The 12,175-nt window shown below is 40.9% G+C and overlaps 1 protein-coding gene across 8 annotated transcripts in view; it reads right to left on the bottom strand.

The window, feature by feature from the left end:
• The window catches only part of FRAS1 (Fraser extracellular matrix complex subunit 1), a 465,636-nt gene that overhangs the window by 242,596 nt on the left and 210,865 nt on the right, over window positions 1-12,175 (bottom strand). For all 8 annotated transcript variants that reach the window (XM_033857169.2, XM_033857168.2, XM_033857167.2 and 5 more), the window contains 5 exons: window positions 7,714-7,803; window positions 5,874-5,909; window positions 4,286-4,433; window positions 2,702-2,845; window positions 1,067-1,201 (listed from right to left, as the gene is read on the bottom strand). In XM_033857169.2, coding sequence (XP_033713060.1) covers window positions 1,067-1,201; window positions 2,702-2,845; window positions 4,286-4,433; window positions 5,874-5,909; window positions 7,714-7,803 — 553 coding nt within the window. The remainder of the gene's footprint in view (window positions 1-1,066; window positions 1,202-2,701; window positions 2,846-4,285; window positions 4,434-5,873; window positions 5,910-7,713; window positions 7,804-12,175) is intronic.

Here is a 12,175-nt window from a genome sequence, read left to right as displayed (position 1 = left end):
TGAACAAATTTTCCCAGCAACTTTCTACTAAGGCATTTGTGTATGGGTATGTGGATGGAATGTGGAAGCAGTCAGCTACGTAAACCAGTAATCAAATGAAACATTACCCATTTCGAAGTGCCCTGAAACAGCATTAACATCACCAGTTAAAACACTGGGCTTGGGAGAAAGAAAAGTGGCCAGAAAGGAAAAGATAAAAGTAAACATGTAGGTGGGACATGTGGTAGAGGTGGAGGTGGTACGGAGGGAAGAATAAAATCCACAGGGAATTAATTCCCTTTCAAAAGCAAATCTGTCGCAGGAGTGCTAGCAGGAGGTCTCTTTGATGGTATAGAAGAAAGGAGTAAAGAATACATTCAATAATTTCATCAAATTGAAATTTCAGCAGTTTACCTAAATTGCCAAACCATTAGACACTTACAAACGTGTTTGTATGCACCCACTTTGAGCCTTTTCTAAAATAACAGGTAAACAGAACATGATTGTAATAAACATTAAGGGTTCTTTTCTCTTTTACGGCTGAGACTTCTGTTGAAACACTGGTCCTTCAGGATCACCAACGGGTAGGACATTCCTTCATTCCTCAAACAGTTGTTCAACAAACGCTGCACAAATCTGAACTCTTTGTGCAGCCCTTGATGTTGGGGATACAGAGATACAGAAGAATTCTTACAGATCTCAAAGAGATCTATAATGCGATTGGCCCCTGGTCCCGCTCTCCTCACATCCGCATGGCATACACAGTACCAGTGTTTCCTCTCAGGATGGTTTCCACAGTCCCGTGGACTCTGCCTATGACCACGACCTGGAGTGGAGATGGCCAGCAGCCTCCTCCACAGAGGACCTTCACCTGACCTTGGAGCTCATTCGGCCTGCACACCTGATGAATAAATGCACTTGTTCTCTTTCACCATTTTCCCTCCAAATGATTTTTCTAAAAATCTAACCAAGGACGTGCAAGAAAGGAGCCTACAGTTGCTTACAGCTCTGGGTGGCCCCAGATGGCTTGGGGGCAGGGGATGGCTTTCTCAGCGGCCCGGCCGACCGTGACCCAGTCAGTGATTACCTGCACAGGAGTGGCGGTCTTGGTAGAAGCCGTTCCCACAGGTGGACACGCACTGGCCATGCTGCATCAGCAGGGGAGGCTGGCAGGACGAGCACTCTAGCCCACTGGTGCACATGGAACACTGAGGCTGGCAGGCTGACTCGGACAAGGTTGGGAGAAAGAGAAAGGGAATCTCTGATGAGTTCAAGGGCACCATCCAGTGCCAATTCCTACACAGCCCAATTCTGAGGCTCTGGAGACACAGAGAACCAAACACGCAGGGAAATAACTCTAGAGCCTTCATTTACGTTGCACATATTTCATGCCAGGCACTATGCAAAGTGCTTTACATATATGAATACATTTAATCTTCACAACAACTCTATGAGGTAGAGAGTATTAATCCCAATGTTAATACTCATAGAGGTTAAGTAACCTGCTCGAGGTCAAGGTCACATGAAGCTGGCATTGGAAGCCAGGCAGTTAGGCTCAGGGGTCTATGCTCTTTTCTTCTTATCCAATTGCCCCCAATATCTTTCTCACTCAACCATTTTACAAGAATATCCCTTATGGCAGAGATATAAACAACTTCCAAATAGGCTGAAGATTATGAATCAGGAGAAAGAGTAGGGAGAAGTGAATAATTACAAAAATAATAAAAGTGGTTGATTTTTATTGAGGCCTGACTACATCCTAGACAATATTCTAGGCACTTCACATGTATTGACACATGTAATCCTCTCAAGACCCTCCTGAGGACGGTACCGGTATTACCCCACTTTACAGGTAAGAATACTGAGGCACAGAGAGGTTATACTCACAGCCAGGATATGAACCTACACACTCTTAAATGGATAATTAACCCCACGAGTCAGAGATAGGAGAAAAAGTAACTATGATTTGGCCTCAACCAAGCCGAATTCTCCCAGGTAAGAGCTTCCTCCCAGATGTACTATAAGAATTCTGATTGCACATGAACCCATTCTGGATCCTCTGGTAACCCACAAGAGATAAGCTCTGTTACCAACTATCTGTGTGATATTAAGCAAGCCAGCTAATTCTCTGGCCCACAGATTTCCCATTTGCAAAATGAGAAAGTTCTCATAAGTGATCTCGAAGGTTCATGTCAACTCTAAAGTTCTATCTTGGATTATAGGAGGGTTTTTTTTTTTTAAGATTTTTTTGATGTGGACCATTTTTAAAGTCTTTATTGAATTTGTTACACTATTGCTTCTGTTTTATGATTTGGTTTTTTTGGCTGCAAGGCATGGGGGATCCTAGCTCCCCAAACAGGGATTGAACCCGCAACCCCTGCATTGGAAGGTGAAGTCTTAACCACTGGACCACCAGGGAAGACCCTATATGAGGGTTTTAATAACTGACACCAAGCATCCCAATGACTACCCTTGAAAGTTTTCAAAAGTGAAAAATCCAGCCATGACTACCTAGTAAGCATCTGACTGCCCCATCATCTACCTCCCCGGGAAGACTGGAAACACCCATCAAATGTTAGAAGAAAGAGACTTGCAAGTAGAGAGGTCAAGTAGCCTACGGATGACATTGGTTTTTGGAAATTGTTCATTTCCTGTGCCATGACCCCATCCTGGACACCAGTGAGCCTCAGTCTCCCTCTGGGCTGCCTGCCTGGAGCCGTACCTAAACAGAGAGCACCGGCTTGGTAAAATCCCAGACCACAGCTGTGCACACACCGTCCGTTCCGCAGCATCTTTGTGGGGTCCTGACAGAGGTCACAGTGGTCTGGCGACTGAGAGCAGGTCAAGCAGTCTGGGTGGCAATGAACTACAATCAAGGACAAAGAGGAGAGCTCAGTAAAGACCACGTGATTTCTCTTACATCCTTCTAACAAAGGATCTATGGGGTATATGGACCTGTATAGAACAAGGAGAACAGAAAACTCTGGTCCCTATGAAAAAGGACCCCAAATAGCAAAACTGATTTCAATGCAAGATTTCAAGGAATTGCTCCTTGTCTGAAATACCATCACTGTCTCCTGTCTCCTGTCTCCTTAAAGTGAAGATGCTAAAAACATTACCAAACTAGCCCTACTGAATGCTTCCACCTCCTAGAATACCTCTAGAAATAGGAATGACTAGTGCCATAATATTGAATAGATGATTTAAGCAGATTCAATAATTTATAATTTCTTAAATGTTCTTCTTAACCTTTGATGTGCATAAAAGGTTAGGACATAAAACCTACACTGCTTAAAAATAGTTATTATTTTCTTAAAAAAATACAGTCAGTTTTCTTCTTTTTCTCCAAGATTTCAAATCTCATTCCCAGTAATTGGGATCATCGCTGAACTTAGTGGTATTTGTCAGCAAAGGACGTTTTCAGTTTTCAAAGTTGTCAAGGACCTAATTTTCAAGGTATGGGACATTATAATATGCTAAATATTTGTTTTGGAAAGCCCAGAGAGCCACTTTAGTGAAGGTAACGTAATTAAACCCTAAAGTTGCTATTGTTTTCCCATGGTAAACTCTTCACAGAAACACTGATTAGCCAGAATACACTGAGTACAAGCGCAACTGCCTATGTGAAAAACTGCAACCCATGGATGAAAACAATTAATTAGGAAATATGAATAGAAGGAAATGCCACTTCTCCAAGAGAGACTGAGCTTATAGGCAAATTACTGCTCAGCCAGAGCAACTTTAGTGCTTGCCAACAATTATTAACTGGAACTAATTCAACCCCAGGTGATTCGAAGGCAGAGTTGCAGAACAAGTAGATAAAATTTTCTTTTGGAAGAAATTCATGAGTCTTTAAACTTCAAAAACCCATCTGAGAACTCCAAAAGCCATCTGTTGAACAGTTCACCTTAAAGAAATGAACGTCCATAACAAACTTTCAGCAATTTTTCTTCTATCTTCAACAATGGAACAGTCCTAAGGCATATATTTGCTTTTACAAGTTGTCAAATATTATGTTATTTGATGTTCACAATAATGTTGCAAGGTAGATAAGGCTGTTTTATCAACAAGAAAATTAAGATTCGGAGAGGACCAATGACTTGTGCAAGGTCACATACTCATAATCAGTAGACTTTGGCAAATACATGGACAAAGCATCATTTGTTAGAAAAATTAAGAATAAACAAACAAACAAACCCAGTGGATGACTAAAGAAAATGAAGCAAGGGGTGGGAGGAGAGGAGATCTCTCTGAATTTTTTGGCAGTAAAAACATCTCAGCAGAAATAAACTGGACATGGACCCACCTGATGTGCAATCTGGACAGCACTGTCCCTTCACCACCTGAGCTAGTGTGGCCACCGGACACGGAGGACAAGAGGGCTCGTAGCAAGTTACCTGAGCCCCCCGGCATTCACACAGCTTGCAAGGGCCATCCTCCCACTTCTCCCCCTCCTGCAGGAAACGGTAAAGAATGACACTGTTACCAGAGTGCAAAGATTCAGAAGATAGTTTGCTGGTGGAGAATGTATAATTTCCATAAGAGACAAGGTGAAGGCTCCTTGTCAAACCTAACTCAAAGCTAACTCTGAAATAGGACAGTGGTAGAAGAGTTCTAAATTTAAAAGGATAGTATCTCTCCTTCTTTGTTTATAATTGGTTTATTTTAATGTAGAACCCAGGCAGAAAGATAAAGTGCGAAAGCATACTGGAACTTCCAGAATAAGCAAGAAGCATATAACACTTGTTTCTCAAACCTATCTCAGCAAAAAAAAAAAACAAAAAACAAAAAAAAACACACACACAAGGGGATTACTATGTACCTAGTGATTAGCAGGTACATTAAATACTGTCTTTATAATAACAGTAGGAATCTGTTTAAAACCCTGAATTTCCTTATTGTTATTACAGTAAGAGTAACAGTAGGGTCATTGTATTTTTTAAATGACAGCCCTTGCATGCCCACTTTTAGTGGGCTGTGGATGTGCCACAGGCATTCTCACACTGAATATTCTTTTCAGCCAAGCAAACAATGGTAATAAACATTAGTACTTTGAGAGAGAGTCCAAAGTGAATTATAATGATCAATTCCTTTTTGCTTGCTGTCCTATTCACCCTGGAGATAGAAAGGAGAAAAGGTCCCTGCAAGAATGTTTAGGGAGATGAAAGAGGTAAAACAAAACAGAATAAAAGAGCATACTTGAAAATAAAGCTCTGATAAAATGTTTATTAAGCCAGCTGATGGTAAACATTCCAAACAATTAATGTGACAGTATTCAGCAACAGTGAATGACAGTGTTAGAAAAATGAGGAATATTATCTTGAGAAGGTAGAATTGCTTTTCTTCCATTTCAAGGCAGACTGGGTTCCTGGCCCCCTTATTCTATAACCTCAAAAACTGTAAGCTTGCTCATGTGAACAAACACACTTGCACTTTCCCTTAAAAAGAAATCATACAACGTTGTCCTGCAAACAACTTAGAGAGAATGAACACTCAGTAGTGCCTGGGGAACAAACACACCCCAGACTCAAAAAGCTCTCTCTTCAGTGCTCTGCAGTACATGAAATTGTGCTGATGGGTAAACTGAGTTTTCCAGGCCAGAAAAATTGAGGAGAAAATCATCACAAGAAAGGGAAAGGACCTGTGTAGGAGTTTGTAGTTGGAGAAGTGTTAATTAGCATTTGTGGGGCAAAAAAATAAGCTAAAGAAAGGAGGATAAGTTCAATAAATCCAAGTCTTGGTTATCATTACAATTCTTAATCCCAGACCACATTGTCAGCAAATATTCCTGTTAGAAATACTAAGGCACTAAAGTTCCCCAGGACAGTTTATGCAGATAATTGCTTAAAAGGATTTTATACATATCTATGTACAAGCTAAAAATCTATACTTACTGGAATATGTTTAACTTTACTCGCATTTGAGGACATCTAGGAACAGAGAGAAACAGAAACGTATTTATTATTATACCACTAAAAACACCATTAGGCTGATCTTTTCATTTTTTCATTAGGAAACATCCATTCTTCCCCAAGTAACAAGCAACTTCATTCACTGGTTATGAGTAGAAATAAAATCTATCTATATCAGAAACAAGCAATATGAGGTGAGGACAACATGCCTAGCAAATATTTTTGAGTTCTTATTCTCACTTTGTGCTGGGGTATCTGGCTTCAATTCCCCTCAATACGAAGGACTTTGCAGTCAAGAGATCTAAGCTTATAAGAGCAAATTCTTGAAACTTATATGGTACTGGAGCATCATGGGGATTTGTGCTTATTTCAAACAACTTGCTTTTGTTTAATTCCACTGGGCTTAATTTACCTCCAAAAATGGACAGGGAAATTAATACTGTGATTGAGAGAGAAAACTTGAGTTCAATATTTACAGAATTTAATCTCCTAAATTCTTAGGAAACAAGGATGGCTAAATGATGAAATATCAATATGAAACAAACAATGCCAACAGCATGATAATAACCATAGTAATGATCACATTTTTAAGCTTTCTTATATGACAGATATTGTTCTAAGTTTATACATATCATCTCAATAGACCAATGAGGTAAGTACTATTTTTATCTCTATAACTGAGGATTAAGTAACTTGCCCAAGGTCACAGTCAGTATGTGGCAAAGTAGGGATTTGAACTTAGAGCCTGAATGTTAACCCTATGCAATACTACATGCCCAGCTTATACAAAAAACTGGCAGGTTGACAGATGCAGTTTACCCAGATTGGGAGGAAAAAGGGTGTAGGAATCACTTCACAAATCAAAGTACCTAATCCTAATTCTTATAATCCCTTTTTGATTGGTCAATGATGCAACTGTACTTATGATCAACTGGCATACTTTTAAGAACACTTTGAATTTATCAACATTCCAAGAACCCCATGTGGAAAATAAGGGCTACATAAATAGAGCAAATTTGAAGAGATTAAGATAAATATTTTTTCCTTTGGGGTATATAATAAAAAAAGTACAGACTTAGGGAGAAATAAAGCTTTAGCTAATAGAGTTTTAGAGGTGGACTACTGCAAAAACCTTCTAAATGGACCACCTACTTCCACTCTCGCCCCCCCTCCGTCACTGGCCCACGTGGCAGCAAAAGTAATCCTTTTGCACGTAAGCCCCATCACAGCACTGTTCTGATCAAAACTGCCCAGAAGCTCCCATCGGCATCAGGGTAAAACCGGGGTCCAGGCTACCTGCTGGATCTCATCTAAACTCCTTTCCCCCTCATTCCTTGCCTCCAGCCAAACTCACTTTCTTGGACATGCCAAGCGCACTTCTGCTTCACTGTTTTTTTTAATTTCCTGATCCCTCTTCCTGGTATGTTTCTCCCCCAAGATATCCCTGGCTCGCTCCCTCACTTCCTTCAGGTTTTGCTCAAATTTCTCCTCATGAGAAGACTTCCCCCATCATCTGATGTAAAAGAGCACCTCCCCCCCTCAGTTACTCCCCAGCTGCCTTGTTTTCCAGGCAGCACCCATCACCACCTGACACGTGTGTTTGTTGTGTGTGTCCCCACGCTAGAACGGAAACTCCCTGAGAGCAGGGACTCTGCATGCTGTGTCGGCTTCTGTATCTCCAATACCGGGAACATAGTAGGTATGCAATCACATTCATTAAACAAATGAATGGGTAAAAGAAATGAGAAGGAAATGTCCCCTTATTAAATTAGTTTTGGATGATTAATTTTTGTTAGTCTTCGGTCATTAGCCTGATACTCACAAATTCTGCATTTTCTTCATATACACAATAACCATTCCTTGAAACGCATTCAGGACAGCATTTTCCATCTAAGTGAATTAATTCTTCACCCTGTAGAAGTAAGGGTTGCACGGGCACATATCAAATTAACATCTCCAGGTAGCAGCGCTGAATTGCGAAGCGGCTGAATTCCCTGACTGGAGTGAAAAACCTTAACCCACCCCTCTCCTTTGGCCCACGACTTATTCCATCTCCCCTGTGCTATCTTCCTATGAAAATCCTAGTCAATAGAGCTCACCCCTTCCTCCAAGTGCTTTTGCTTTCCAGTTCTGGTGATACTTGTGCATGATTTCCTACCCATGACCAGGAATTCACACGAAGAAGAAGAATGGCCAAGAGTAATGTTATAGTCTTGGAAAGTTATGAGTTTCAGAAAAGGATCAGGCTACCTTAAATATACAAGGCTTGAACTTGTGAGTTGGTTTCATTAACAGTGCTCAAATCAAACCAACACTTTCCCCTGAATACAAAATCAGACACGTCCCTATATGCACAGACGAAGTCTTGGGCATAAATTAAGCAGCAGAAGACTAATTTCTATTCAATATTCTGAAACTGTTATCCAGTTCACATAATCACTATTTAAAAAATTATAAGGGGAAGGAAAAACATGCGACACTAGGAAGGTAGATATTAAACTTTCAAAGTTATCATTTTAACTTCCCAACATCAATCATTTCAAATTTTTTATTTTTACACAAATAATAAATGCTTACTATAAAAAATTAAATAATTCTGAATTCTACAACTTAGAAAACATAATTTCACTGTAGTCCCACCTCCCGGGGAAGCGGCTATTAAAAATACAACCTCTATTTACAATTTTTCATATGCATATACTAACATCTAATATCTATAGGCTAAAGAGTATTCTTTAAAGCACTTTCCACTTTCTAAAGATATATCTACTTCCTAAAAGATGGTGATGTTTCTTTACATGAAGACATTATTTAATTTGTGATTTATATTACATTTGAAGTGCAAAAACCATCATAGGTAAAAATGGAAAAAATTGCATAAACAGAATAATCACAATATTTTATGTTTAAAAACTCTGTGCACAAAAGAAAAATATAAAATAAAAGCATTAGTTGTCTTTGAATTGTAGCATTATGAATGGACTTTAAAGTCGCTTTTCTATTTCTCGAGTCTTCAATTTTCTAAAATGAATATGTATTATTTTAATGAAGGAAAAGATCCCTTTTAAAAGAAACACAAAAATATATGAATGACTGTAACTTTTTATAGTATGTGAAAAGTTATTTCAAAAAGGAGGGAGTTAGATAGATCACTGTTCCTCAAAATTTCATGCCAACCAGAGGCCAACGGAGAGCAGAGTGTGCTATAAGGAAGAGACGTATTTACATATAAATTGTTTTGCAGAAACGTGACAAACCAGCTGGTAATGAAGGCCTAACCCACAAACACAGTGAAATTTGCTTTCAGAGCATATAAAGAGGTTTATAAACATGTAATCTAAGTCATTTAAAACAATGTTTTGAAACAAGACAGAGTATGTGTACTTCTATTAAAGACGAAATGCATGAGAGATTCTTGAGTGCCCGCTACAATACCTACAGACAGAACTGAAAATGGACCCTGCATCACCCGGATAAGGCAAAGAAGGTAGCTTTTCTGAGTCTTCAAATGCTGCTGTAAATAACAGCAAGCCCTGCTCCTGGGGAACAAGGATGCAGGTTTGGTGAGGTAGGAATTTCTAAATAGATTTGCTATTTATAGACATCTGGATGCCCCAATCTGCATCAGTTCACTGTGGTGGGGAGCTTGCTCTAATTAGCATCTGACTTTGGCTTTGAGAAAAATTGCTTTGTGAAACAAAGCTAACTTTTCTCTTTCTAAGAGGATTCTGCTGCTTAGGCCAGATGGAATTTGCTAACCCCTCTCCACTGAATCACATCAACATTCATCCATCAGACGAAAGACCCTGTTATTCCACTAAGCTGCCCATTGGAAAAGAAAACGCTCTTTTGCGGGAATTTCCCTCTGCTGGAGAAAGGAAAGCCACCTCACGTTTACGGCATGCCTACTCTCTTCCGTGCACTTTGCCACAAGCTTTGATCCCCCCATCACTTTATCCCTCATACATGAATGCGAGCTAATAGTCCTTTTTTAAAAAAAAAAGTAAATTGACTTCTTCATCTGAATTCATGCTCAAAGATAATATTAAATATAGAAACACATGGAAATCGTCATATTGCACTATTCTACTGTTGATTTATTTATGTTTCCAAGTCCAGGAATTTGGTTTTATATATCAAAGACAAGGCTCATGCCACTTTCTCCTTTTTTTAACAAAGAAAAACTGTTTGCTGATTTCAGTGCAATTCGGAACACTGCTGTTGATAACAGGGCAATAATTTTACAATGGTGCAGATGCACAATTCTGCCTCTTTCTCTAGAGGTTTACTTTTCTGCACCTTTGCGGATGTAGACACACTCAGACTTATTCCACCTTTCGTATGTAAGATTAGAAATCAAATGATCTTGATATATTTTAGAAAAGGCAGAAAGTAGGGCAGAATTGAATAAAAATACTAGTAGCGTACTTTCACTGCTCCCCTTGGCAGATGTAGTCATTTTCTCCAGGTGCTCCTAAGGCATTTAATTCATATTAATTCATAACCATTGATGCCCCTGCAGATTATAATTTGTTTTGGTATCTGACTTCCACCAAAGCCTGGGAACTCTTGAGATTAAAATGTGCCTTATTCATCTTTTTATCTCCAAGCCAAGCAAAAGTTAGGAAGTTAGTATCCCAGGCTTTCATAAGGTCATTAGCCAGAGCTATTTACAGAAGTATGGCACAGAAGGAAGGCTAAGGGATATTTGTGTAAGATTCAATTTTGGTTAAAATTTCACCTCTGGTAGTATATCCAGTTTAGAACCCAGTGCCTTAAAACAAAATATGGGTATGTGCTAGTTGATTCAAGATCTGCAGAAATAGACTGACTAAAGGCATTAGAAGTCCTCAATTCATAAAAGAGAAGATGGAGGGCTTCCCTGGTGGCGCAGTGGTTGAGAGTCCACCTGCCGATGCAGGGGACACGGGTTCGTGCCCCGGTCTGGGAGGATACCCCATGCTGCGGAGCAGCTGGGCCCGTGAGCCATGGCCGCTGAGCCTGCGCGTCCGGAGCCTGTGCTCCGCAACAGGAGAGGCCACAGCAGTGAGAGGCCCGCATACCGAAAAAAAAAAAAGAGAGAAGATGGATAAGACTGGGAGGAGGATGAGTTGGGACGAGATAGTGTTATGGGGTGGCTTGGGGAACCTGGAGGCCCTTTCCACGTACTGAAGCAGCTGCTCCCCATTTTCCTAAGAACAGAGGACAGGAACTGGCTTATGCTACCAAAGGCAGGAGCCATGGAAGACTGGCAGGTACTTGGAAATGCATTACATTGGGGATAGCGGGTCAAATTATTTTCTGTGCCTGAGACTCTCTGTTTGGACTTGACTGAAAATAGGTGGCTTAAAGGACCCACCCTACCAGGATCCCTCTCCCAGATTTTCCATAAACCCTGGGATATTAGACACATTAAAACCTTGGAAATAACCCAGCATCCTCTGGGCAGACTGCCGAGGCCAGGAAGCTCAGCCTCAGCCCGAGAGCGAGGGAGACAGAAAAGGGCCCTGACTAGGGTTTTTCTCATCTTCATCCAACCATTCTGATTCCCCTGACCTAAAGAAAGAAAAGCAATGAAAAGGCATGTAGAGGGAAATAAATCTGCAAAAAAATCAGGACCCTCTTTACCTACATGTGTCTCCGCTCTGCCAAGACACAGAAGTAGAAGGCAACGTGAAAAAGAACTCTGTCGCTGACAGCCCTGTTTGAATGGCTGTTCCTCTTCGGGAACCGTGTTAAGAGGAGCTGAGGCGTGGGGGAGAAGTAGAAAGAAAAATGCCTTCACAGGCACCCAGCGCTTCAGATCGTCCAAGTTTCCCTCATCGACTCAAGTTCACAACCCCGCGGGAAACTGGTGGGGCAGATAGGAGTGGCGAGGGAGAAGGAGACAGCTCTAAAAGCAGTTTGTTGTGCAGCGGATCAAAATCGGGTGCAAAGGGGAAAAAAAGCCATCTCCCCACAGTATACATCTATAGTCCAAACAGAGGCTACCTTGTTAGAAGATTCTAGAAATTCTGCAGACAGCAGAAGTCAACAGAGGTCAACAGAGTTAATTATTTATGAGGTCTCCCTCCCTGTCTCTTTAAAACAAAAACAATGACAAAAACACATTTCATTTTCTTTCCCGATGGATTCACAGGAGCCGCCTCTAGGTGTTGGCTCTCCTTTCTGCTAAACGCTGCCAGCGGGGCCTGCAACAGAAGCCGGGCCACCGGAGCACCTGCGGACTCTGTTTCACAGCCAGAGCGAGCTGGGCGGCCACCAGCAGTGAGGCCCAGCTGTGC

The sequence above is a fragment of the Tursiops truncatus genome, chromosome 5 (genome assembly GCF_011762595.2).
Source record: "Tursiops truncatus isolate mTurTru1 chromosome 5, mTurTru1.mat.Y, whole genome shotgun sequence".
Classification (NCBI taxonomy): Eukaryota; Metazoa; Chordata; class Mammalia; order Artiodactyla; family Delphinidae; genus Tursiops; species Tursiops truncatus.
The sequence above is the reverse complement of the archived record's forward strand: the minus strand, read 5'-3'. Positions and strand labels throughout refer to the sequence as shown.